A 25000-nucleotide genomic window follows, 5' to 3' on the forward strand; every position below is an offset into this window, starting at 1 on the left:
TAAAATGTCGACCCGAGAGAAAAACAGCCAAGCTGGTAAGTTCTGATGAGTCGTCGGCGTGAGCTAGCGGGCTAACATGCTAACATGCTAACAGCAGCTGAATGAGCACTTCCTGTTTCTGCTCTGGGCCAATCACGTTTCTCTCTCTGCTTTTCATGGTCAGCCTCGTTCACCCTCCTGCTCTCTCTTCTTCAGATCGTTCAGGTGATGTCACACCTCTCTGTGGCTCCGCCTCCTGCCCTTGTTTACCTCCATATAAGGTCGAACAGGTGTCTCCACCTTAATGTTAACCTGCTCGATGAGAAGAAGTCCCACCCACCAACAACATTCTAAGCACAGGATTGGACACTGCTGTCACTCCCACATAGATTGATTGATTAACAGAAAATCACTCAGATCTGAGATCAATTTTATTTTCTGAAGGTTTGATTGCTGATTGATTGGTTCTATGGAGAGAAACAATATGGCAGGTGTTTCTGTCTGTTCCGCTTCACCTGCTTCCCCTGCATGACATCAGCACTTCCTCACCTGTCTGTCACCTGTCTGTCACCTGTCTGTCACCTGTCTATCACCTGTCTGTCACCTGTCTGTCACCTGTCTGTCACCTGTCTGTCATCTCCCTCTCACCTGTCTATCACCTGTCTATCACCTGTCTGTCACCTGTCTGTCACCTGTCTGTCATCTCCCTCTCACCTGTCTGTCATCTCCCTCTCACCTGTCTGTCACCTGTCTGTCATCTCCCTCTCACCTGTCTGTCATCTCCCTCTCACCTGTCTATCACCTGTCTATCACCTGTCTGTCACCTGTCTGTCATCTCCCTCTCACCTGTCTGTCATCTCCCTCTCATCTGTCTGTCACCTGTCTGTCACCTGTCTGTCACCTGTCTGTCATCTCCCTCACCTGTCTGTCACCTGTCTATCACCTGTCTGTCACCTGTCTGTCATCTCCCTCACCTGTCTGTCACCTGTCTGTCACCTGTCTGTCATCTCCCTCTCACCTGTCTATCACCTGTCTGTCACCTATCTATCACCTGTCTATCACCTGTCTGTCACCTGTCTATCACCTGTCTGTCATCTCCCTCTCACCTGTCTATCACCTGTCTGTCACCTATCTATCACCTGTCTATCACCTGTCTATCACCTGTCTGTCATCTCCCTCTCACCTGTCTATCACCTGTCTGTCACCTATCTATCACCTGTCTGTCACCTGTCTGTCATCTCCCTCTCACCTGTCTGTCACCTGTCTGTCACCTGTCTGTCATCTCCCTCTCACCTGTCTGTCACCTGTCTGTCACCTGTCTGTCACCTGTCTGTCACCTGTCTATCACCTGTCTGTCACCTGTCTGTCACCTGTCTGTCACCTGTCTGTCATCTCCCTCTCACCTGTCTATCACCTGTCTATCACCTGTCTGTCACCTGTCTGTCATCTCCCTCTCACCTGTCTGTCACCTGTCTATCACCTGTCTGTCACCTGTCTGTCATCTCCCTCTCACCTGTCTGTCACCTGTCTGTCACCTGTCTATCACCTGTCTATCACCTGTCTGTCATCTCCCTCTCACCTGTCTGTCACCTGTCTATCACCTGTCTGTCACCTGTCTGTCATCTCCCTCTCACCTGTCTATCACCTGTCTATCACCTGTCTGTCATCTCCCTCTCACCTGTCTGTCACCTGTCTGTCACCTGTCTGTCACCTGTCTATCACCTGTCTATCACCTGTCTGTCATCTCCCTCTCACCTGTCTGTCACCTGTCTGTCACCTGTCTGTCATCTCCCTCTCACCTGTCTATCACCTGTCTATCACCTATCACCTGTCTATCACCTGTCTGTCATCTCCCTCTCACCTGTCTCTCATTTGTCTCTCACCTGTCTGTCACCTGTGTGTCATTTGTCTCTCACCTGTCTCTCACCTGTCTGTCACCTGTCTATCACCTGTCTATCACCTGTCTGTCATCTCCCTCTCACCTGTCTGTCACCTGTGTGTCATTTGTCTGTCACCTGTCTATCACCTGTCTGTCACCTGTCTATCACCTGTCTGTCACCTGTCTATCACCTGTGTGTCATTTGTCTCTCACCTGTCTATTACCTGTCTATCACCTGTCTGTCACCTGTCTGTCACCTTTTTCTCACCTGTCTGTCTGACTGATATTTGTGTCTTTATGTTGTCTCAGCTTGTTTCAGATTGTCTGAAGCACACTGAATCTGCACCAATATATGTCATTCTTGATTCTGATTGGCTGATTGAGCACCACAGTTCACCTGTAACAGCTCACCTGATTGATCAGCTGAAGTGACGTGCGGACTGAAAGTAAAGTTGTGAGGTGTGTTTGTGTTTCAGAGGGGAATCACATCAAGATGTTCATGCGGGGCCGACCAATCACCATGTTCATCCCGTCAGACGTGGAGAACTATGAGGATGTTCGCTCAGAACTTCCCTCCGAGAGGCTGAAGCTGGAGTGGGTGTATCCTTCATGTATACATTATAATATATATATAATATGTCATTATTATATATCTGTCAGGCTGCAGGCAGGGGGCGCTCTGCTCTATAACTATACATTATAATATATCTGTCAGGCTGCAGGCAGGGGGCGCTCTGCTCTATAACTATACATTATAATATATCTGTCAGGCTGCAGGCAGGGGGCGCTCTGCTCTATAACTATACATTATAATATATCTGTCAGGCTGCAGGCAGGGGGCGCTCTGCTCTATAACTATACATTATAATATATCTGTTCAGCATATTTATAGATATAGAAGTAAATTCCAGTCGATCCATATAGATCAGTAGATCCTCAATAGATCTCCATACATCTGTATCTCCTCAGTAGGCTTGCCGGTCGGTGTTCTCAGTGTTCAAGCACACACTGATTACATTACTTGCCCACAACCTCCACCATCATTGCGTTTTTTTATAGAAATAAAACCCATTTAGTTCATCGTCATGTATCAGCGTGTTACACTTATAAACTGCAGCAGCAGAGAGAAAGAAAGCTCCAGAGTTGACTTTATATTAATCAGAGTGAGACGTCTGTCGTCCGTCCTGCTCTCTGCCGTTAGCGAGCGGCTGCTCTCATGTCTCTCCGCGTCTCGCTGCTTGTTTTCAGCAGAAACTCTCCCGCTCAGCTGCTGTCAGCGAGTCTCTCCGGACGGCAGGCGGCGAGTTGTTCCGGTTCTAAGCGGCGGTCGTCCTCCCGTCTGTGTGCGCCGCAGCCAGGCTGAACACGGAGGAGCAGCAGCCTGGAGCCCGGCGCCACGAACTCTTCAGTAACGGGAAGATCCGAACTAAAAATCGGATGTTAAAGATCAAAGTAAGCCCTCTACGGATAAAGAGCATGTCCAGTATAACCAGTAACACTGGTGTTGTCACAAGTTCATTAATAAGTGGGAACATTTTCTCACCATGGCATCCCTGATTCCCAGTAGATCTCTATAGATCAGTAGATCCTCATTAGCCCTCCAGTAGATCTCTATAGATTAGTAGATCCTCATTAGCCCTCCAGTAGATCTCTATAGATTAGTAGATCCTCATTAGCCCTCCAGTAGATATCCACAGATAAGTCGATCTCAGTAGATCCCCATAGATCGGTAAATCCAGTACAGTAGATCTGTATAGATGGGTAGATCCTCAGTAGATCCTGGAAGATCTCCATAGATCAGTAGTCCCAGTAGATCCTCAGTAGATCCCCAGGTGCTTCCTTGACCCCCTGCAGGTACGGTTACCGTGGCAGAGACTGCCGAGCCAACGTCTACCTGCTTCCCACCGGAGAGATCGTCTACTTCATCGCCTCCGTCGTCGTTCTCTTCAACTACGAGGAACGAACTCAGAGACATTACCTGGGACACACCGACTGCGTGAAGTGGTGAGACGTCCGCCGCTCTCCTATTGGCTGCAATCTGGGGTCAGGTGAGTGACATCATCAGGTGATGACTCTCTGTGTGTGTCTCTCTCCATCAGTCTGGCCATCCATCCCGATAAGATCCGCATCGCTACGGGACAGATCGCAGGAGTGGACAAAGACGGACGGGTGAGGACAGACCTCATATATATGACTGTAGAAATACACAGATAATCACGTATTGATGATATTGATCAGTGATATATCGGCTGTGTGTCTTCAGGCCCTGCAGCCCAACGTCCGCGTGTGGGACAGCGTCAGTCTTTCTACTCTGCAGGTCATCGGTTTGGGAACTTTCGAGCGAGGCGTCGGCTCGCTGGCTTTCTCTAAAGCTGTGAGTATCGCTCAGATGCATCATGGGAACTGTAGTCCACATGGAGAAAACAGTCAGATCAGTTTATTGATCAGTTTACTGCTGAGGACAAATAAACGTCAGGAGATACTTCATTCTTCTTATTTTATATAATTTATTATATTATAGAACTCTGAAAACATCAGCTGCAGTAATCACTGACACTCACCTACCTGTCTGTCTGTCTACCTGTCTGTCTGACTGTCTGTCTGACTGTCTGTCTGTCTGTCTACCTGTCTGTCTGACTGTCTGTCTGACTGTCTGTCTGTCTGTCTGTCTGTCTGTCTGACTGTCTGACTGTCTGTCTGTCTGTCTGTCTGACTGTCTGTCTGTCTGTCTGTCTGTCTGTCTGTCTGTCTGTCTGACTGTCTGTCTGACTGTCTGTCTGTCTGTCTGTCTGTCTGACTGTCTGTCTGACTGTCTGTCTGTCTGACTGTCTGTCTGTCTGTCTGTCTGTCTGTCTGTCTGTCTGACTGTCTGTCTGACTGTCTGTCTGTCTGACTGTCTGTCTGTCTGACTGTCTGTCTGTCTACCTGTCTGTCTGACTGTCTGTCTGTCTGACTGTCTGTCTGTCTGACTGTCTGTCTGTCTACCTGTCTGTCTGTCTGTCTGTCTGTCTGTCTGTCTGACTGTCTGTCTGTCTGTCTGTGTCTCTACCTGTCTGTCTGACTGTCTGTCTGTCTGTTAGGACTCTGGTCAGCACCTGAGTGTGATTGACGACTGTAACGATCACATGCTGACAGTTTGGGATTGGCAGAAGAAGTCAAAGATCGCTGAGATCAAGGTGAACACACGTTCTCATTACTACATACTGACAGTAGTCACAATACTCACAATACTCACAATACTCACAATACTCACAATACTCAACAGTACTCACAATACTCACAATACTCACAATACTCACAATACTCACAATACTCACAATACTCAACAGTACTCACAATACTCACAATACTCACAATACTCACAATACTCACAATACTCACAATACTCAACAGTACTCACAATACTCAACAGTACTCACAATACTCAACAGTACTCACAATACTCACAATACTCACAATACTCAACAGTACTCACAATACTCACAATACTCACAATACTCAACAGTACTCACAATACTCAACAGTACTCACAATACTCACAATACTCACAATACTCACAATACTCACAATACTCAACAGTACTCACAATACTCACAATACTCACAATACTCACAATACTCACAATACTCAACAGTACTCACAATACTCAACAGTACTCACAATACTCACAATACTCACAATACTCAACAGTACTCACAATACTCACAATACTCACAATACTCAACAGTACTCAGTTCAAGAATACTGTGAAACTTTACATGTTCTTTCTTTAGTTCAACTGCTTCATATGAATCTGACTGGTTCTAACTGGTTTTAACCTGTGACTGGTTCTAACTGGTTTTAACCTGTGACTGGTTCTAACTGGTTTTAACCTGTAACTGGTTCTAACTGGTTTTAACCTGTGACTGGTTCTAACTGGTTTTAACCTGTGACTGGTTCTAACTGGTTTTAACCTGTGACTGGTTCTAACTGGTTTTAACCTGTGACTGGTTCTAACTGGTTGTAACCTGTGACTGGTTCTAACTGGTTTTAACCTGTGACTGGTTCTAACTGGTTTTAACCTGTGACTGGTTCTAACTGGTTTTAACCTGTAACTGGTTCTAACTGGTTTTAACCTGTAACTGGTTCTAACTGGTTTTAACCTGTGACTGGTTCTAACTGGTTTTAACCTGTGACTGGTTCTAACTGGTTTTAACCTGTGACTGGTTCTGACTGGTTGACTGGTTTTAACCTGTTACTGGTTCTGACTGGTCTCTGGTGTGTTTCAGACCACTAACGAGGTGGTCCTGGATGTGGAGTTCCACCCCACAGACCCAAACACCATCGTCACCTGTGGAAAGTCCCACATCTTCTTCTGGACCTGGACCGGGACCTCGCTGGCCCGTAAGCAGGGCATCTTCGGGGTGAGTCTTCGGTTCATCAGGAAGCTTCTCACACACGTCGTTTACATGCGTGTAGATGTTCATCACACGAGAGAAACACTGAACAGTAAACAGGAAATCTGACGTTTGGTCTCAGATATTGTTAAGAAATGACAGCAGTGTGACATCCCGTGTGTTCAGAGATCTGGATTCTCTACACCGGGACTCTGCAGCGAGACCCGATACCCAAACTGTACGGTTTAGTTCATGAGACGTTTCTCCTCCGAATCACCGAGGAAACGTCCAGCATCACATCAGAGCTGGTTTATTACAGTTTCAGGTGCTACGTAGACGACACCTCCCGGGATCAGATCAGATCTGCCGCCGCCGTCATCAGGACGAAGCCGCTCTGTGCTGTTTGTGTTAGAACCGGCAGCGTGCTGGTCGGCCATCTTTGAAACATTCTCTGATATGTGTAGTGAGGAGACACCAGTAGATATTCCTCCTGGAGTGTTTGCACTCACAGTTTGACACCTTTCTGTCATCACTGGCACAACAGTTAGTGTTGATTCACTGGAAAGCTGCCAGAGCAGCCGTTCAGGCTCATCTTCAGTACTCCACACAGTCCGGAGGCCTCAGCTGTCCTACTCTGAACAACATGATGTATCCAGACTCTGAGACCAGGTCCTCTGAACCCCCCTCAGTGTATCAGTGGATGATGTCGACTCCTGTCATCTGAGTCAATGATGTTAGAAAAGTTCAGTAAATAGATTCCAAAAGTTTGATCTGCGAAAAAAAAGAAACAAGCTTCCTAAATATAAAACACACAAACTGAAATAAGGTGAAACAGCTGATAAATAACTGAAGAAGAAGAAATAAATATTCTGTCTGTAGAATAAAAACATGACGACGTGTTTCAGAAATACGAGAAGCCGAAGTTCATCCAGTGTTTGGCCTTCCTGAGTACCGGAGACATCCTGACCGGAGACTCTGGAGGAGTCCTGCTGGTCTGGACCAGGAGCTCTGCAGAGACCCCCACCGGGAAGGGACCCAGAGGTGAGGGGGGGGGGCGGGTCTGTGTCGTAGTAAATACACACACACACACATATATATATATATATATATGTGTGTGTGTGTATAATGTGTGTGTGTGTGTGTGTGTGTGTGTGTATAATGTGTGTGTGTGTGTGTATAATGTGTGTGTGTGTGTGTATAATGTGTGTGTGTGTATAATGTGTGTGTGTAATGTGTGTGTGTGTGTGTATAATGTGTGTGTGTGTATAATGTGTGTGTGTGTGTGTATAATGTGTGTGTGTGTGTGTATAATGTGTGTGTGTGTATAATGTGTGTGTGTGTATAATGTGTGTGTGTAATGTGTGTGTGTGTGTATAATGTGTGTGTGTGTGTGTATAATGTGTGTGTGTGTATAATGTGTGTGTGTATAATGTGTGTGTAATGTGTGTGTGTGTGTGTGTATAATGTGTGTGTGTGTGTGTGTGTATAATGTGTGTGTCTATAATGTGTGTGTCTATAATGTGTGTGTGTGTGTGTATAATGTGTGTGTGTGTGTGTATAATGTGTGTGTGTGTGTGTGTGTATAATGTGTGTGTGTGTGTGTGTGTATAATGTGTGTGTCTATAATGTGTGTGTCTATAATGTGTGTGTGTGTATAATGTGTGTGTGTGTATAATGTGTGTGTCTATAATGTGTGTGTCTATAATGTGTGTGTGTGTGTGTGTGTATAATGTGTGTGTCTATAATGTGTGTGTCTATAATGTGTGTGTGTGTGTGTGTGTATAATGTGTGTGTCTATAATGTGTGTGTCTATAATGTGTGTGTGTGTGTGTGTGTATAATGTGTGTGTCTATAATGTGTGTGTCTATAATGTGTGTGTGTGTGTGTGTGTATAATGTGTGTGTCTATAATGTGTGTGTCTATAATGTGTGTGTATAATGTGTGTGTGTGTGTGTGTGTATAATGTGTGTGTCTATAATGTGTGTGTGTGTGTGTGTGTATAATGTGTGTGTGTGTGTGTGTGTGTGTATAATGTGTGTGTGTGTATAATGTGTGTGTGTAATGTGTGTGTGTGTGTGTGTAATGTGTGTGTGTGTGTGTGTGTATAATGTGTGTGTATAATGTGTGTGTCTATAATGTGTGTGTGTGTAATGTGTGTGTGTATAATGTGTGTGTGTGTGTGTGTGTATAATGTGTGTGTGTGTGTGTGTGTGTGTGTGTGTGTGTGTGTGTGTGTGTATAATGTGTGTGTGTGTGTGTGTGTATAATGTGTGTGTATAATGTGTGTGTGTGTGTGTATAATGTGTGTGTGTGTGTGTGTGTGTGTGTGTGTATAATGTGTGTGTGTGTGTGTGTGTGTGTGTGTGTGTGTGTGTGTGTGTGTGTGTATAATGTGTGTGTGTGTAATGTGTGTGTGTGTGTGTGTATAATGTGTGTGTGTGTGTGTGTGTGTGTGTGTGTGTTGACACACTTCCAGTAATGGTTTTGTGTTGAACATCCTGTTCGACTGGTTCAGAAGAGAATTGATGCCAAGAATTAAACGTTTTTCATGTTCAGACAGAAACAAAGTGAAGAAAGATTTTTAAAACCACATCAGACGTCTTAAACCAACAGTCAGTGTGTTTCTGTCTGTAATCATTCCTCCTGTTCATACTGACCATTAGAAGATCCTTCATAATGACCTTACAATGGAAGTGATGGAGGACAAAATCCACAGTCTGAAGCTAATATGAAGCTTCAGCGTCCAAATGAGTCAAATCAAGTAGATATCTTTCAACGTTACAGTCTTTTTAGTGCCAAAGTTCCTCTTTTTGTTACTATACTTCCACCTGCAGTTCAACAGGGAAACACTGTCCGAGGAAACACAAAGAGGGAATTTGATGCTAAAAAGACTGTAAATGTGTCAGATATCCACTTGATATGACTAACTCAGACTGCTGAAGCTGAATAGAAGCTTCACACAGACTTTAAATGCATTGAAAACACATTTGAAGGATCTTTAATATCCAGTATGAACAGGAGGAACGATTACAGACACCTGACTGCTGCTTATAGACACAATAAATGAATGAATTAATGGTAATCTAAAGTTTATTATAACAGAGTATTAAGGTTTGAAGAAACAGGAAGAGTTTTGTAGTTTCTGCCTCCTGCTGGCCGCTGGAGGAACTGCAGCTAAACGCAGCTTCAAACTGAACTTTATTGTCCAAAGAAACTGTAACAACACAAACAGCATCTGCAACCATCGAACTGCTCCACCAGAATTATACTGAATAATCCACCGTTAGTTCATCTGCTTCTGTATTAGTCTGGAATAATCTGAGGGTGACAGGGTTCTTCAAAAACATCACAGCTGTTCTCCAGTTAGTTCAGTTCAATATTGATCCTCTTTGTTCCTTTTGTCTCCTCACATCAAAATGTGTGTTATCGTCTTTATAACGTCTTGATGTCTGAAGTAAAATCTCTCCTGGAAACTAAAACTGTGATGTCATGAACTGTCATTTATTTCATTATTGATGTTTCATGATCTGATCGACCTCAAGCGCACAGCCGTAAACCCACCTGTGTGTGTGTGTGTGCAGCGTTTCAGATCAATCGGCAGGTCAAAGGTCATGAGGGCAGCGTGTTCTGTATGTGTGAGATGCGGAGCGGCACTCTGCTGACCGGAGGAGGGAAAGACCGACGGATCGTCCTGTGGGACCACGAGCTGCGAGCGGAGCGGGACATCGAGGTCACGCACGCACACACACACACACACACACACACGTTTACATCACGTTTACATCACATGACCACAGCGACGTCAACGTACTGACGGGTGGCGTGTCCGTGTGTCCGCAGGTCCCGGATCAGTACGGAACCATCAGAGCCGTATCCGAGGGGAAGGGGGACGAGTTTCTGGTCGGGACGTCACGAAACTTCATCCTGAGAGGAACCTTCAACGACGGCTTCACGGTGGAGGTCCAGGTGAGGTCACCTGACATCGCCGTGACATCATCATGTCACCACTTTGGACGGGTCTCAGTGTGTTTGTGTGGTGATGTGTTCAGGGTCTCAGTGTGTTTGTGTGGTGATGTGTTCAGGGTCTCAGTGTGTTTGTGTGGTGATGTGTTCAGGGTCTCTGTATCTTTGTGTGGTGATGTGTTCAGGGTCTCTGTATCTTTGTGTGGTGATGTGTTCGGGGTCTCAGTGTGTTTGTGTCGTGATATGTTCAGGGTCTCTGTATCTTTGTGTGGTGATGTGTTCGGGGTCTCAGTGTGTTTGTGTCGTGATATGTTCAGGGTCTCTGTATCTTTGTGTGGTGATGTGTTCAGGGTCTCAGTGTGTTTGTGTTGTGATGTGTTCAGGGTCTCTGTATCTTTGTGTGGTGATGTGTTCAGGGTCTCAGTGTGTTTGTGTCGTGATGTGTTCAGGGTCACACAGATGAGCTGTGGGGTTTGGCGTCTCACCCGACCAGAGAGATGTTTCTGACGTGCGCTCAGGACCGGCTCGTATGTGTCTGGAACTCGACCAATCACAGTCTGCAGTGGAGCCGCACGCTAGAGGTGAGGGGGGCGGGGTCACTCACACTCAGGTGATGATTGACAGATGATTGACAGCTCTGTCTCTCCCACAGGAACATGGACACTGTGCAGACTTCCATCCCAGCGGAGCCGTGGTCGCCATAGGAACGCACTCAGGAAAGTCAGTACAGATGATTTGTAGATGTAACGTGGCGTCCTCTCTGTAAACAGATCCACGCGTCCCGGTACGCTGTACATCTCCAGGTGCATTGTGGTCTAATGTCTACCTGTTGCAGGTGGTACGTCCTGGACGCTGAGAGCACCGACCTGGTGGCGATCCACACCGACGGGAACGAGCAACTGTCCGTCATGCGCTTCTCCATAGGTGGGTGGAGTCAGTCCAAACCGTCATCCAATGTGGTGGTGAGGTGGGCGGAGCCATGTGACAGGTCTTGCTGTTACGCACTGATGCAACACTTTGATTGGTTTTTGTCTTTAATTGATTACTCAACTGTAAAAATAATCTCACAGTATCGTAATGTTTTCATTAACTCTGAATATACGTCTGGAAACTTTCACCGAGCTGTAGACTGACACACACACACACACACACTCTCACACACACACACACACATATACACACATATACATACATACACACATACACACACATATACATACACACATACATATACATACACACATACACATACACACACATATACATACACACACACACACACACACACACACACACACACACACATATACATACACACATACATATACATACACACATACACATACACACACATATACATACACACACACACACACACACACACACACACACACACACACACACACATATACATACATACACACATACATACAACACACACATACACACATACATACACACAACACACATACATACAACACACACACATACACACACACATACACACACACATACATACACATACATATATACATACATACATACACACAACACACACACATACACACACTCACACACACACACACATACTTACATACATACAACACACACATACATACACACAACACACATACACACAACACACACATACACACAACACACACACATACACACACACATACACACACACACTCACACACACTCACACACACACACACACATACTTACATACATACAACACACACATACATACAATACACACATACATACAACACACATACATACAACACACACACATACACACATACATACAACACACACACATACACACATACATACACACAACACACATACATACAACACACATACACACATACATACAACACACACATACATACACACAACACACATACAACACACACATACACACATACATACACACAACACACATACAACACACACATACACACATACATACACACAACACACATACAACACACACATACACACATACATACAACACACACATTATACAACACACATACATACAACACACATACATACAACACACACATACACACATACATACAACACACACATACATACAACACACATACTTACATACATACAACACACATACATACAACACACATACATACAACACACATACATACAACACACATACATACAACACACATACATACAACACACACACATACACACATACATACACACAACACACATACACACAACACACATACTTACATACATACAACACACATACATACAACACACACACATACACACATACATACACACAACACACATACACACAACACACATACTTACATACATACAACACACATACATACAACACACATACATACAACACACACACATACAACACACATACATACAACACACACGGTGCAGCAATAACCAACAGCATGCTAACATGCTAACGTGCTAACATGTAACTACGCTGCTGTCAGCCTGATGGATCTTTATAATTATTATCATCAGCTCTGTCACTGCGTCTAATATAAAACTCTATTAGAGAATTACATGATATTATCATTATTTTATTATTATTATTAAAATACATTTGATATTTGCAGTTTCTGGTGATAATACCTTTTTTACTTTTTTGTTTTGTTTGTTGTGTAGTGTTTTGTCTTTTTGCCTTAATTAATTAATTAATTAGTTTTTATTTCTGGTATAATTTGTTGAATACACACGTCTGTATGTGTTGTTTGCTCTGCTTGTCCCACCTCGTCGTGCCTTGCATGTCCTGTCAATCACTTATTCTGCAATTCCAATTAAAGAAAAAAAAAAAAGAAAGGATGTGAACTACATATCCCACAATGCTCCTGTGTGTCTCTGCAGATGGCGGTCTGCTGGCTGTCGGATCCCATGATAACTTTATTTACCTGTACACCGTGTCAGAGCGAGGACGCAAGTACAGCCGCTATGGGAAGTGCACGGTACGTCTGCGCTTGTTATTCTGTCTCAGCTGTTCCACACCTGCGAGATATAAGCAGCACATGCATGTTCATCACTGTATCAGCGGCGGTCCTGAGTGCTGCACGCGCTGATCCAGGTCCAGGGACGCCTATGTATGGAAAATGTAGCAGGAAACTACAAATCCCAGAGGTCACTGCTGCTGACGTATTCAGGGAGCAAAAAAGAGTCAGAGCAGGAAAAGTGTCAATAAAGTTTTATTCAGTGTCATTTAACAGACTTGCATTTCCTTAATGATGATGAAGTGGAATCTGACTGCAGCTACATAAATATATTTGTTCAGCTTTAATCTGACGGACAAAACACAGGAAGCAGCAACTGAAGATGAAAAATAAAGTTAAAGATTTAAAAAATAGATCAAAGACACTGAGACGTGACTGTAGCTCTCAGTCTGATCAGTAACAGATGTGTCTAATAGTGTTTGATGAGCTCCAGTATTATAGGAATGATGTTCCATCAGTGGACCAATCACATCATGAGTGACAGAAATAATTATTAATTGATCCTACGTGTTTAAAGCTTCATACTAATTGTTTAAATTTAAACTGAGTTTACTGATTATGTGCAGTAAAGATTTGAGATCAGGTTTGCTCTAACAAACTGATGTTCAGGTGTGTTGTGATGTTCAGGTGTGTTGTGATGTTCAGGTGTGTTGTTGTGATGTTCAGGTGTGCTGCTGTTGTTCAGGTGTGTTGTTGTGATGTTCAGGTGTGTTGTTGTGATGTTCAGGTGTGTTGTGATGTTCAGGTGTGTTGTTGTGATGTTCAGGTGTGTTGTTGTGATGTTCAGGTGTGTTGTTGTGATGTTCAGGTGTGTTGTGATGTTCAGGTGTGTTGTTGTGATGTTCAGGTGTGCTGCTGTTGTTCAGGTGTGTTGTTGTGATGTTCAGGTGTGCTGTTGTGATGTTCAGGTGTGTTGTGATGTTCAGGTGTGCTGTTGTGATGTTCAGGTGTGCTGTTGTGATGTTCAGGTGTGTTGTTGTGATGTTCAGGTGTGCTGTTGTGATGTTCAGGTGTGTTGTTGTGATGTTCAGGTGTGCTGTTGTGATGTTCAGGTGTGTTGTGATGTTCAGGTGTGTTGTGATGTTCAGGTGTGCTGTTGTGATGTTCAGGTGTGCTGTTGTGATGTTCAGGTGTGTTGTTGTGATGTTCAGGTGTGCTGTTGTGATGTTCAGGTGTGTTGTTGTGATGTTCAGGTGTGTTGTGATGTTCAGGTGTGCTGTTGTTGTTCAGCTGTGTTGATGTGAGTCCTGGATGTTTTCACAGGGACATTCCAGCTACATCACACACCTGGACTGGTCACCTGACAACAACTTCATCATGTCCAACTCTGGAGACTACGAGATCCTCTACTGTGAGTAATCAGCACTGTAGTACTGCATGGTTACAATACTGCACAGTAACAGTACTGTGTACTGCAGTACTGGTTAGTAACAGCTGTGTTTTCAGGGGATGTTCCAAACGGATGTAAACTGATCAGAAATCGTTCAGAGTGTAAAGACATCGACTGGGCGACCTACACCTGCGTGCTGGGATACCACGTGTTCGGTCAGTACACCTGCGTGTGTGTGTGTGTGTGTGTGTGTGTGTACAGTTTTAATATGAAGATGAGTATATAATATATAAATTTGAAGATAAATATTCTTTAAAATGAAGCTGACAAAAGACTCTACAGTCTTCTACAAGACCCTACATATCCAAACGTGTGTTTTGTTGCAGTTCTGCATTTCAACATGAATGTGTGTGTGTGTGTGTGTGTGTCTCAGGTGTGTGGCCGGAGGGATCAGACGGCACTGACATCAACGCTCTGATCAGATCTCACAACAGGAAGGTGATCGCGCTGGCTGACGACTTCTGCAAAGTTCACCTGTTCGCCTACCCATGCTCCACCCCCAAGGTGAGTCTACACACTCATTTCACAACCATTACAACAGTTAACAAACGTTAACTAGACAGTTGCTAACGTTAACTTTAGACAGTTATTAACGTTAACTAGACAGTTACTAACGTTAACTTTAGACAGTTATTAACGTTAACTAGACAGTTACTAACGTTAACTTTAGACAGTTACTAACGTTAACTAGACAGTTACTAACGTCAACTAGACAGTTACTAACGTTAACTTTAGACAGTTACTAACGTTAACTAGACAGTTACTAACGTTAACTTTAGACAGTTATTAACGTTAACTAGACAGTCACTAACGTTAACTTTAGACAGTTACTAACGTTAACTAGACAGTCACTAACGTTAACTTTAGACAGTTACTAACGTTAACTTTAGACAGTTACTAACGTTAACTTTAGACAGTTACTAACGTCAACTAGACAGTTACTAACGTTAACTTTAGACAGTTACTAACGTTAACTAGACAGTTACTAACGTTAACTAGACAGTTACTAACGTTAACTAGACAGTCGCTAACGTTAACTTTAGACAGTTATTAACGTTAACTAGACAGTCACTAACGTTAACTTTAGACAGTTATTAACGTTAACTAGACAGTTACTAACGTCAACTAGACAGTCACTAACGTTAACTTTAGACAGTTATTAACGTTAACTAGACAGTCACTAACGTTAACTTTAGACAGTTATTAACGTTAACTAGACAGTTACTAACGTTAACTAGACAGTCACTAACGTTAACTTTAGACAGTTATTAACGTTAACTAGACAGTCACTAACGTTAACTTTAGACAGTTATTAACGTTAACTAGACAGTCACTAACGTTAACTTTAGACAGTTATTAACGTTAACTAGACAGTCACTAACGTTAACTTTAGACAGTTACTAACGTTAACTTTAGACAGTTACTAACGTTAACTTTAGACAGTTACTAACGTCAACTAGACAGTTACTAACGTTAACTTTAGACAGTTACTAACGTTAACTAGACAGTTACTAACGTTAACTAGACAGTCGCTAACGTTAACTAGACAGTTACTAACGTTAACTAGACAGTTACTAACGTCAACTAGACAGTCACTAACGTTAACTTTAGACAGTTATTAACGTTAACTAGACAGTCACTAACGTTAACTTTAGACAGTTACTAACGTTAACTTTAGACAGTTACTAACGTTAACTTTAGACAGTTACTAACGTCAACTAGACAGTTACTAACGTTAACTTTAGACAGTTACTAACGTCAACTAGACAGTTACTAACGTTAACTTTAGACAGTTACTAACGTTAACTTTAGACAGTTACTAACGTTAACTTTAGACAGTTACTAACGTCAACTAGACAGTTACTAACGTTAACTTTAGACAGTTACTAACGTTAACTTTAGACAGTTGCTAACGTTAACTAGACAGTTACTAACGTTAACTTTAGACAGTTACTAACGTCAACTAGACAGTTACTAACGTTAACTTTAGACAGTTACTAACGTTAACTTTAGACAGTTACTAACGTTAACTTTAGACAGTTACTAACGTTAACTTTAGACAGTTACTAACGTTAACTTTAGACAGTTACTAACGTCAACTAGACAGTTACTAACGTTAACTTTAGACAGTTACTAACGTCAACTAGACAGTTACTAACGTTAACTTTAGACAGTTACTAACGTCAACTAGACAGTTACTAACGTTAACTTTAGACAGTTACTAACGTCAACTAGACAGTTACTAACGTTAACTTTAGACAGTTACTAACGTTAACTTTAGACAGTTACTAACGTCAACTAGACAGTTACTAACGTTAACTTTAGACAGTTACTAACGTTAACTTTAGACAGTTACTAACGTTAACTAGACAGTCGCTAATGTTAACTAGACAGTTACTAACGTCAACTAGACAGTTACTAACGTTAACTTTAGACAGTTACTAATGTCAACTAGACAGTTACTAACGTCAACTAGACAGTTACTAACGTTAACTAGACAGTTACTAACGTTAACTAGACAGTTACTAACGTTAACTTTAGACAGTTACTAACGTCAACTAGACAGTTACTAACGTTAACTTTAGACAGTTACTAACGTCAACTAGACAGTTACTAACGTTAACTTTAGACAGTTACTAATGTCAACTAGACAGTTACTAACGTCAACTAGACAGTTACTAACGTTAACTAGACAGTTACTAACGTTAACTTTAGACAGTTACTAACATTAACTAGACAGTTACTAACGTTAACTTGACAGTTACTAACGTTAACTTGACAATCACTAACGTTAACTTTAGACAGTTACTAACGTTAACTAGACAGTTACTAACGTTAACTTGACAGTCACTAACGTTAACTTTAGACAGTTACTAACGTTAACTAGACAGTTACTAACGTTAACTACACAGTTACTAACGTTAACTAGACAGTCACTAACGTTAACTTTAGACAGTCACTAACGTTAACTAGACAGTTACTAACGGTAACTTCAGACAGTCACTAACGTTAACTAGACAGTCGCTAACGGTAACTTCAGACAGTCACTAACGTTAACTTGACAGTTACTAGTTAATTTCAGACAGTAACATTAACGAACATTAACTTTAGATTATTACTGCAGTTATACAAGAGAGATTGTTGGAGAAATTTGATCACTGCGACACACTAACATACACACGCTGACTATGTCAATAATCAGTAATCAATCAGCTGCTGTCTCTGTGTCTCCAGGCTCCCAGTCATAAGTACAGCGCCCACAGCAGTCACGTGACCAATGTCAGCTTTCTGTATAATGACAGTCACCTGATCTCAACGGGCGGGAAGGACACCAGCATCATGCAGTGGCGTCTGGTGGAGAAGTCCTCCCTCTCTCTGACTGACGGCCTCCTCTCTAACTCCACCCCCCGCAGAGTGGACGCTATCTTCACTCCACCCTTTCCTGCAACAGTCACGCCCACCCAGGAACCCGTCCCTCCCCTGACGGCTAACGGGACCCAAGAACCTTCCCCAGAAACCCCACCACCCACAGAGCTAGACCCGCCCCCCTCAGAGTTAACCCCGCCCCACTCCGAGTCGACCCCGCCCCCCTCTGACAGCACAGTGAGTCTGAAGGACAGCCTGGATCCGAGTGACGACACGGCCACGCCCAGCGACGAGGGGCTGCCCCCCCTCACCCCCCCCTCATAGAGGCTATCGCCCAGTGTGTGTGAGAGAGAGAGTGAGTGAGTACATCTGTCTTTGTGAGGACCAGTTTTAGACCTTCGGTATGAGGACGTCTGCATTTGCAATGTGAGGAACAGTTCAGTTTTAGGCCTGTGCTGTGAGGACATGCTGTGTGAGGAGGTCTGTGAGGAGGTCTGTGAAGAGGTCTGTGAGGGGGTCTGGGGTCTGTGAGGAGGTCTGTGAGGGAGTCTTGGGTCTGTGAGAAGGTCTGAGGTCTGTGAAGAGGTCTGTGAGGGGGTCTGAGGTCTGTGTTTATGAGGACATTTTGGTTGGTCCTCACTTTGGCTTATTTAGGGTTCAGATTTGGTTTCAAGGTTAGAGGTTAAGGTTTTGGTTTAGGTTCAGTTTGGGATCAGGGGTCCTCACAAGGATAGAAGTACAAACGTATGAGTGTGTGTGTGGGTGTGTGTGGGTGTGTGTGGGTGGGGGGTTTGAACCTGCAGCCGCAGTCACATCTTTTTCTCAACAATCAGCTGTTAGAATAAATGTTCCTTCGGTTTTAACAAACATGTGATGTCACAGTTTTAAACACCTGGAGAGTGGAACCCTGATTTACCTGCAGAGACTGGAGAAGGAAAAGTTACCTGTCACACCTGGGGACTAACTTTCATCCCTAAAACCCTTTTAGTTTGGTTGAAAAATGTCACCTTGGTGTGTTCAGATGTTTTGTACCTGAGCAGCTGACAGGTAGGAACACCTGAACGAGGTGAAGAAGACGCACCAAGGTGAGATTTCTGCTGAAGGATTTTGAAACAAAATGTTTTTCTTCAACAAGACTTGAAGAATAAAAAGCAGCGTGCAGGTGTAGAAGGTGAACCTCAGGTAACTTTCCCTCCTCCAATAAGAGCAGAGCAGTTGAACAGGAAGTGTCAGAGAGAACCTGCAAGTCTTAAATGTGTTTTAAATTAGGTTAAAAACTGCCTCTAATCAATGTTTTTATTGCTGTGTTATAGATTATTGATTATTGGTCTTTATCAATCAGTGATCAAAGGAAAAGTATGAAATGTGCTGCGAACAGTCTGAACAAATAAAAGCAGGTAAAAGACACTCATTCATTCCACTCAGCTTTGTTATGCTTTTACTTTGTTAAACTCGGACAGCTCAATACTTCCTGGGGATGTTTCACAATAAAAGCCATTTGGAAAGAGATGGTACAATGGAAGGCTTTTAATGTGAAACATACAGGAAGTATCTACTACAGAGGACTAACAAGAGAACAGAAATAAACGTGTGAAAGAGAAGTGAGGACATGTTCATGAACGCAACTCGAACCCCAAAAACTGAACAAAATGTAAACAGGAAGGTCAGACGTGTCACGATGCAGGTTTCTCTGCAGCTGCAGCAGATGTTTCAGGCTGCAGGTTTCTCTGCGGCTGCAGCAGATGTTTCAGGCTGCAGGTTTCTCTGCGGCTGCAGCAGATGTTTCAGGCTGCAGGTTTCTCTGCGGCTGCAGCAGATGTTTCAGGCTGCAGGTTTCTCTGCGGCTGCAGCAGATGTTTCAGGCTGCAGGTTTCTCTGCGGCTGCAGCAGATGTTTCAGGCTGCAGGTTTCTCTGCGGCTGCAGCAGATGTTTCAGGCTGCAGGTTTCTCTGCGGCTGCAGCAGATGTTTCAGGCTGCAGGTTTCTCTGCGGCTGCAGCAGATGTTTCAGGCTGCAGGTTTCTCTGCAGCTGCAGCAGATGTTTCAGGCTGCAGGTTTCTCTGCAGCAGCTTCAGGTCTGTCTGTATATACTGCGGATATCTGTGTGTATATTTCTGGTCACCACCAGGGGGCAGCAGCTTCTTAGCTACTCTGTAAAACATTATTCAGATTCAAAACTAATTTTCAACAGGTCAGCCAATCAGGTGAGAGGATTCCATCTATCCTCATCTGATTGGCTGAATTTTAGGACTGAGGGAATGAATGCTGAAGATGTTTTTTGTCTGTCTTTGTCACTTCTGGACCATTTCTGTTCAAAAAGTTTTCTGAATGTCAGGATGATGTCATTATTTTAGGGAGGGAGGGGTCGTGGGGGGGGGTTCCTGTTCTTGCCTTTTTAATAGTCATCTGTCTGTCTTCGTGTTTTCTACGCTCGTCTCTGAAGGGCTTGTACAGAGTTCAGGACTCACCTGGATGTTCAGGGAGGGGCGGGGCTAGGGGCGGGGTCTTGTGGGAGTTTCTGGATTAAAGTGTTTGTTTATTTTCAGCGTTCAATAACGACATTGATACCATGATGATGATGATGATGTTCATGTGACGATATTTTGAGCCAATCATGTCTTCTCTCATGCATTCCTGTCAGACGACAGACTGTACTGAAGATTTCAACAAAAAAATGCAAATAAATGTTTTTGAAAACTGCGACGATGAATCCGTTTTTATTTTCCTTCCGCTGTTACCGTGGCAACGATGACACCTGTGATCCTGAAAATACTCATCAACTGGATCAGTTCATTACTGTTTTGTTTTACTCATTCAGTGAATTAAAGTGACTCGCAGCGGCACATCGTACGATGTCGTAGACCATAGGCCCCCATAGATCCCACAGACCCCCATACACCCCACAGACCCTCATAGACCCTATAGACCCCCATAGACCATTGACCCCATAGACCCAACAGACCCTCATAGACCCTATAGACCCCCATAGACCATTGACCCCATAGACCATTGACCCCATAGACCCCCATAGACCTCACAGACCCTCATAGACCCTATAGACCCCCATAGACCATTGACCCCATAGACCCCACAGACCCTCATAGACCCTATAGACCCCCATAGACCATTGACCCCATAGACCCCACAGACGCCCATAGACCATTGACCCCATAGACCCCACAGACCCTCATAGACCCTATAGACCCCCATAGACCATTGACCCCATAGACCATTGACCCCATAGACCCCCATAGACCTCACAGACCCTCATAGACCCTATAGACCCCCATAGACCATTGACCCCATAGACCCCACAGACCCTCATAGACCCTATAGACCCCCATAGACCATTGACCCCATAGACCCCACAGACCCCCATAGACCCTCATAGACCCCACAGACCCTCACAGACCCCCATAGACCATAGACCCCATAGACCATAGACCTCACAGACCCCCATAGACCCCACAGACCCTCATAGACCCTATAGACCCCCATAGACCATTGACCCCATAGACCCCACAGACCCTCACAGACCCTCATAGACCCCCATGTTAAAATGACTTTACAGCAGTAATAATCATGTTTACAGTCTGGTACACAGAACAGTTTCTGTCGCTGGTTTCATGGGGCTGTTCGGGGGTTTTATATAACTCATCTGTTTACATTTTATTAAGTCTTAAAGTTATGAATAATTAAGGACTCGGCTGCTTTGAGTGTCAGTGATTCTTCAGTGGTTCTTTGGGACGGTTGAGGTGCTACACAGCACCGCTGCCAGACAAAGAACCTGTTTAGAACCCGTATGGTTCTTTAGAGGTTTTCTCTGGTCCTTCAGCTTAGTTTAGTTTAGTTGGGAAAGAATAAAATACTACATTAAACAGTGTGTTTCCTGAGGATAACACATTACAGACAGACCTGCCTTTCATCATTCAAACCAGGTTCCCCTGATTACGAGCCAAAGAACCACTTTTAGTGCCGTTTACACCATTGTTGTTTAGAGTGTGGACCAGGTAGTACACCTCATACAACCACACTTCAAAACCTGTGAACTATCCCTTTAACCCGTCATACTTTACTCTGAATAATTGGAAAATCATCATCTACTGTTGTACTTATGTGATTATATTGTTCACATGTGACCTCGTTAAGACGGTTAACGAGCAGCTTCATGATACCACACACACACACACACACACACACACACACACGTACTGAACAAGACTTTAACCTTTAACCCTCCACACATACAGGTCTGATTCATCTCAGAGAAACGTCACACAGCATTCTGGGAAATCTCCCTCAGCATTTATTGATTCATGTGGTTTGATGATGTCAGTGTTTGCTGGGCTGTGATTGGCTCAGGCGTTACAGCGGCTGGTGTGGCAGCAGGACCATCCCGGTCGGGAGCAGAATTCCAGCCGAGTGCAGCCTTTCTCTCCGTTATCTGCACAACAGGAAGACAGGAAACGCATCATCAGACACGCCGCAGTAAAGTACAGACAGACAGTAACGACTGATCTAACTTCCTGTTCTGCTGCTGGACGTCAGCGTCAGATCGACATGTGATCGAGTAAAGATCCGGAAGTGTGTGAAAGCTTTTTATTGTTATCAGCTTTAGACTGTAAAGGAAGAGCACAGCGTCTCACCTGCAGCCTCATTAACACACTGACACAACGTCGTCCTCGTTAATCTGTTTCAGGGTATTTTAGATCATTTCCAGGTCAATATTCTGAAATGGTGGGAAAGCTGTGGTTCTACGCTGCGTGACAGAGTGTGAAGAGAGCAGCCAAACATCTGATGAAGAACATTTAATGTGTGAGTTACAGATTAGAACTGTGGGAGGATTTTTACCCATTTAAACGTTACATAACAACGTCAGTTCAACATCACAGCAACATTGCTGGTTGTCTGCATGTCATGTGACGCCTCAGCTTCCTGTTGGTAACGTCACCGTCAGTCGCTGCCTCACAACAGTCACACTCATATATTTGTTTAACTCTTTATTTTACATTAAAAGTCCCGTCATCACACTTTCAAGGGCAACTTTACAGTATTTTAGGGGAATTTAGCCCCCGAGCCCCCGTTAATTCCCCCCCCCCCCCCCCCCCCCCCGGACATGAAATATGGTCAACACTTCCCCTGATCGTCCTGCTGCCTTCATGTTATGAATAAAAGTGTCAAACAGAAAGATGAAGATGAAAAACCTCACAGATTCTGCTCTGTTGAATGTTCATGCAGGTGTCAGCTGGTAAACATGACATCATGGCCTTTTTTACTCATTATTATAAATACTGAGTCTATTTTAAACATATGTGACATTTTATTCACCAGAAGTTGTTTAGATTTCTCTAAATCCATCTTTCCTTACAGCCAGATTCCTCTCTGTCCTCCAGCAGACTGTTTCTGAAGCCATTTACATAAAATCTACATTATTAATGAGCTCCTACTCTGATTGGCTGACGGTGTGACCCCCCGCCTTCACCCCCAGCCAATCAGAGTACTCCTTAATTAATGCAGCAGCATGTTTACCTGCAGTAACCTCTGCAGCTGCAGATGTAAGACAGTATAAAGCGTCTATGAAGCTCAGAGTCTGATCCTGCTGCTGCTCAGCTGAGACTCAACAGGGGAGGTAGCTAGCTTAGCTTTAGCAACACTTCCTGTCCTGCTTTGCTGTGACTACAGAGGTTACATATGCCCTCAGCATAGCGTTGGGCGGCGGCGGCGGACTCATGATGAAGCTTCCTGCTGATCTGATTTGTTCTGCTCGGTGTGACGAGTACTGCCTCAACGCCGCTCGCTCTGCCGCCGCCACATTGAGCATTTCAAATAAAAAAAGTGAGGAGATAGGAGTGAGGAGGCTGCACCGTCACCCCGATCATCCCAAACATCACTTCACTGTTTTACACAACAGCTCTGTAAAATGTGTTTGTGCTCAGACTCGCTGAGACTTCATGACAAACACTGAATGTAAACAGAAACTTTGCACCTGAACGCATCATCAGTCAGGGTCAGTGAGGTCAGACGCACGCAGACTCACCTTTGGTGTAACAGGCCTGCTGCACTTTGCTGCTGCACTGCAGCAGCATGTTGTCGACCATCAGGAAGTCCTGGCCGTAACACTCGATGTGAAACTTCTGAGCTGCAACACAAACACACCTGATCAACACAAACAAACTCACAGATAATCCTTCACACACTCACTCTGAGCTTTAGTCTCGCTTTGAATAATTGGAAATGATCTGTTGTAGTCATGTGATTATCCTCGTTAATAAACTGACGTTCAGCAAACACAGACGGCTGCTGTTTGTCTTGTGAGGCAGAAAGTTAAAAGTCCAGATCAGCTACAAAAGTTCACAAACACAAACGAGTTCGACTGAATCAGCAACTTTAAAACTAACCAGCTGTCTGTTATTCAAACAGCTGCTTTCATTTAATTTTACTGAGTAAAGCTGTAAACGTCAGACGCTGTTAAACTTCACATCATGTTTCCTGAGTTTGCTCTCAGACGTGTTAATTACAAATCCTGTCCAGTTTATTCTGATTTATTTCTTTATAGACAAAACCCAAGAAGAATGAATTATATCATTATTATAGCATTATATCTATCTAACCTGTTTGTTTTGAATTATAAATCAGATCAAATAGTCGACACTCCTCCATAAACAAACTGCAATGATTGTAAGATAATACAAGTTGGAATGATTGGACATTTTAGTGATATTGCACAGCGCCGTTATACAGCACTGATAACGCTCTGGTTAAATAAACTGTGTAAACATGAACAGTTTCAGTCGTGATATTATGGGATGTCGGTGCACAACAGATCACTGGGCTGACTGGACCTGTGTGGGACGTTTCTTCACAGAGTGTTAAACTGGTTTGAATCTTATCTGAAGGACAGGGACACATGTGCAACATCTGCATGCTCCCAGCAGCTCAGATTAACAACAGCAGAATATCTTGTTATGCAGACGACACACTGATTTACAGGAAAACATCAGTGCAGGAGTTTGGTCCCATACGA

The 25000-nt window shown here is 43.7% G+C and overlaps 2 protein-coding genes across 12 annotated transcripts in view; one reads left to right on the forward strand and one right to left on the reverse strand.

Moving 5' to 3' along the window:
- The window catches only part of LOC121911605 (echinoderm microtubule-associated protein-like 4), a 28703-nt gene extending 8027 nt beyond the window's left edge, over positions 1 to 20676 (forward strand). For 2 of the 7 annotated variants that reach the window (XM_042433239.1, XM_042433238.1), the window contains exons 5-21: positions 2335 to 2458; positions 3713 to 3862; positions 3958 to 4027; positions 4122 to 4232; positions 4939 to 5034; positions 6127 to 6261; positions 7140 to 7275; positions 9816 to 9964; positions 10075 to 10200; positions 10647 to 10778; positions 10850 to 10917; positions 11033 to 11121; positions 13084 to 13181; positions 14484 to 14571; positions 14667 to 14765; positions 14984 to 15114; positions 17845 to 20676. In XM_042433239.1, the coding sequence (XP_042289173.1) occupies positions 2335 to 2458; positions 3713 to 3862; positions 3958 to 4027; positions 4122 to 4232; positions 4939 to 5034; positions 6127 to 6261; positions 7140 to 7275; positions 9816 to 9964; positions 10075 to 10200; positions 10647 to 10778; positions 10850 to 10917; positions 11033 to 11121; positions 13084 to 13181; positions 14484 to 14571; positions 14667 to 14765; positions 14984 to 15114; positions 17845 to 18300 (2258 nt within the window). In that variant the 3' untranslated portion in view covers positions 18301 to 20676. Of the gene's footprint in view, positions 36 to 2334; positions 2459 to 3712; positions 3863 to 3957; positions 4028 to 4121; positions 4233 to 4938; positions 5035 to 6126; positions 6262 to 7139; positions 7276 to 9815; positions 9965 to 10074; positions 10201 to 10646; positions 10779 to 10849; positions 10918 to 11032; positions 11122 to 13083; positions 13182 to 14483; positions 14572 to 14666; positions 14766 to 14983; positions 15115 to 17844 lie in introns of all 7 variants that reach the window. The other 5 variants (XR_006099901.1, XR_006099903.1, XR_006099902.1 and 2 more) reach the window with 5 other exon arrangements.
- A 1603-nt stretch (positions 20677 to 22279) lies between these two features.
- Positions 22280 to 25000, reverse strand: part of wu:fj16a03 (uncharacterized protein LOC335475 homolog) — a 13516-nt gene continuing 10795 nt past the window's right edge. For all 5 annotated transcript variants that reach the window (XM_042432676.1, XM_042432675.1, XM_042432673.1 and 2 more), the window contains 2 exons: positions 24014 to 24115; positions 22280 to 22420 (listed from right to left, as the gene is read on the reverse strand). In XM_042432676.1, the coding sequence (XP_042288610.1) occupies positions 22335 to 22420; positions 24014 to 24115 (188 nt within the window). In that variant the 3' untranslated portion in view covers positions 22280 to 22334. The remainder of the gene's footprint in view (positions 22421 to 24013; positions 24116 to 25000) is intronic.

The sequence above is a fragment of the Thunnus maccoyii genome, chromosome 14 (genome assembly GCF_910596095.1).
Source record: "Thunnus maccoyii chromosome 14, fThuMac1.1, whole genome shotgun sequence".
NCBI lineage: Eukaryota > Metazoa > Chordata > Actinopteri > Scombriformes > Scombridae > Thunnus > Thunnus maccoyii.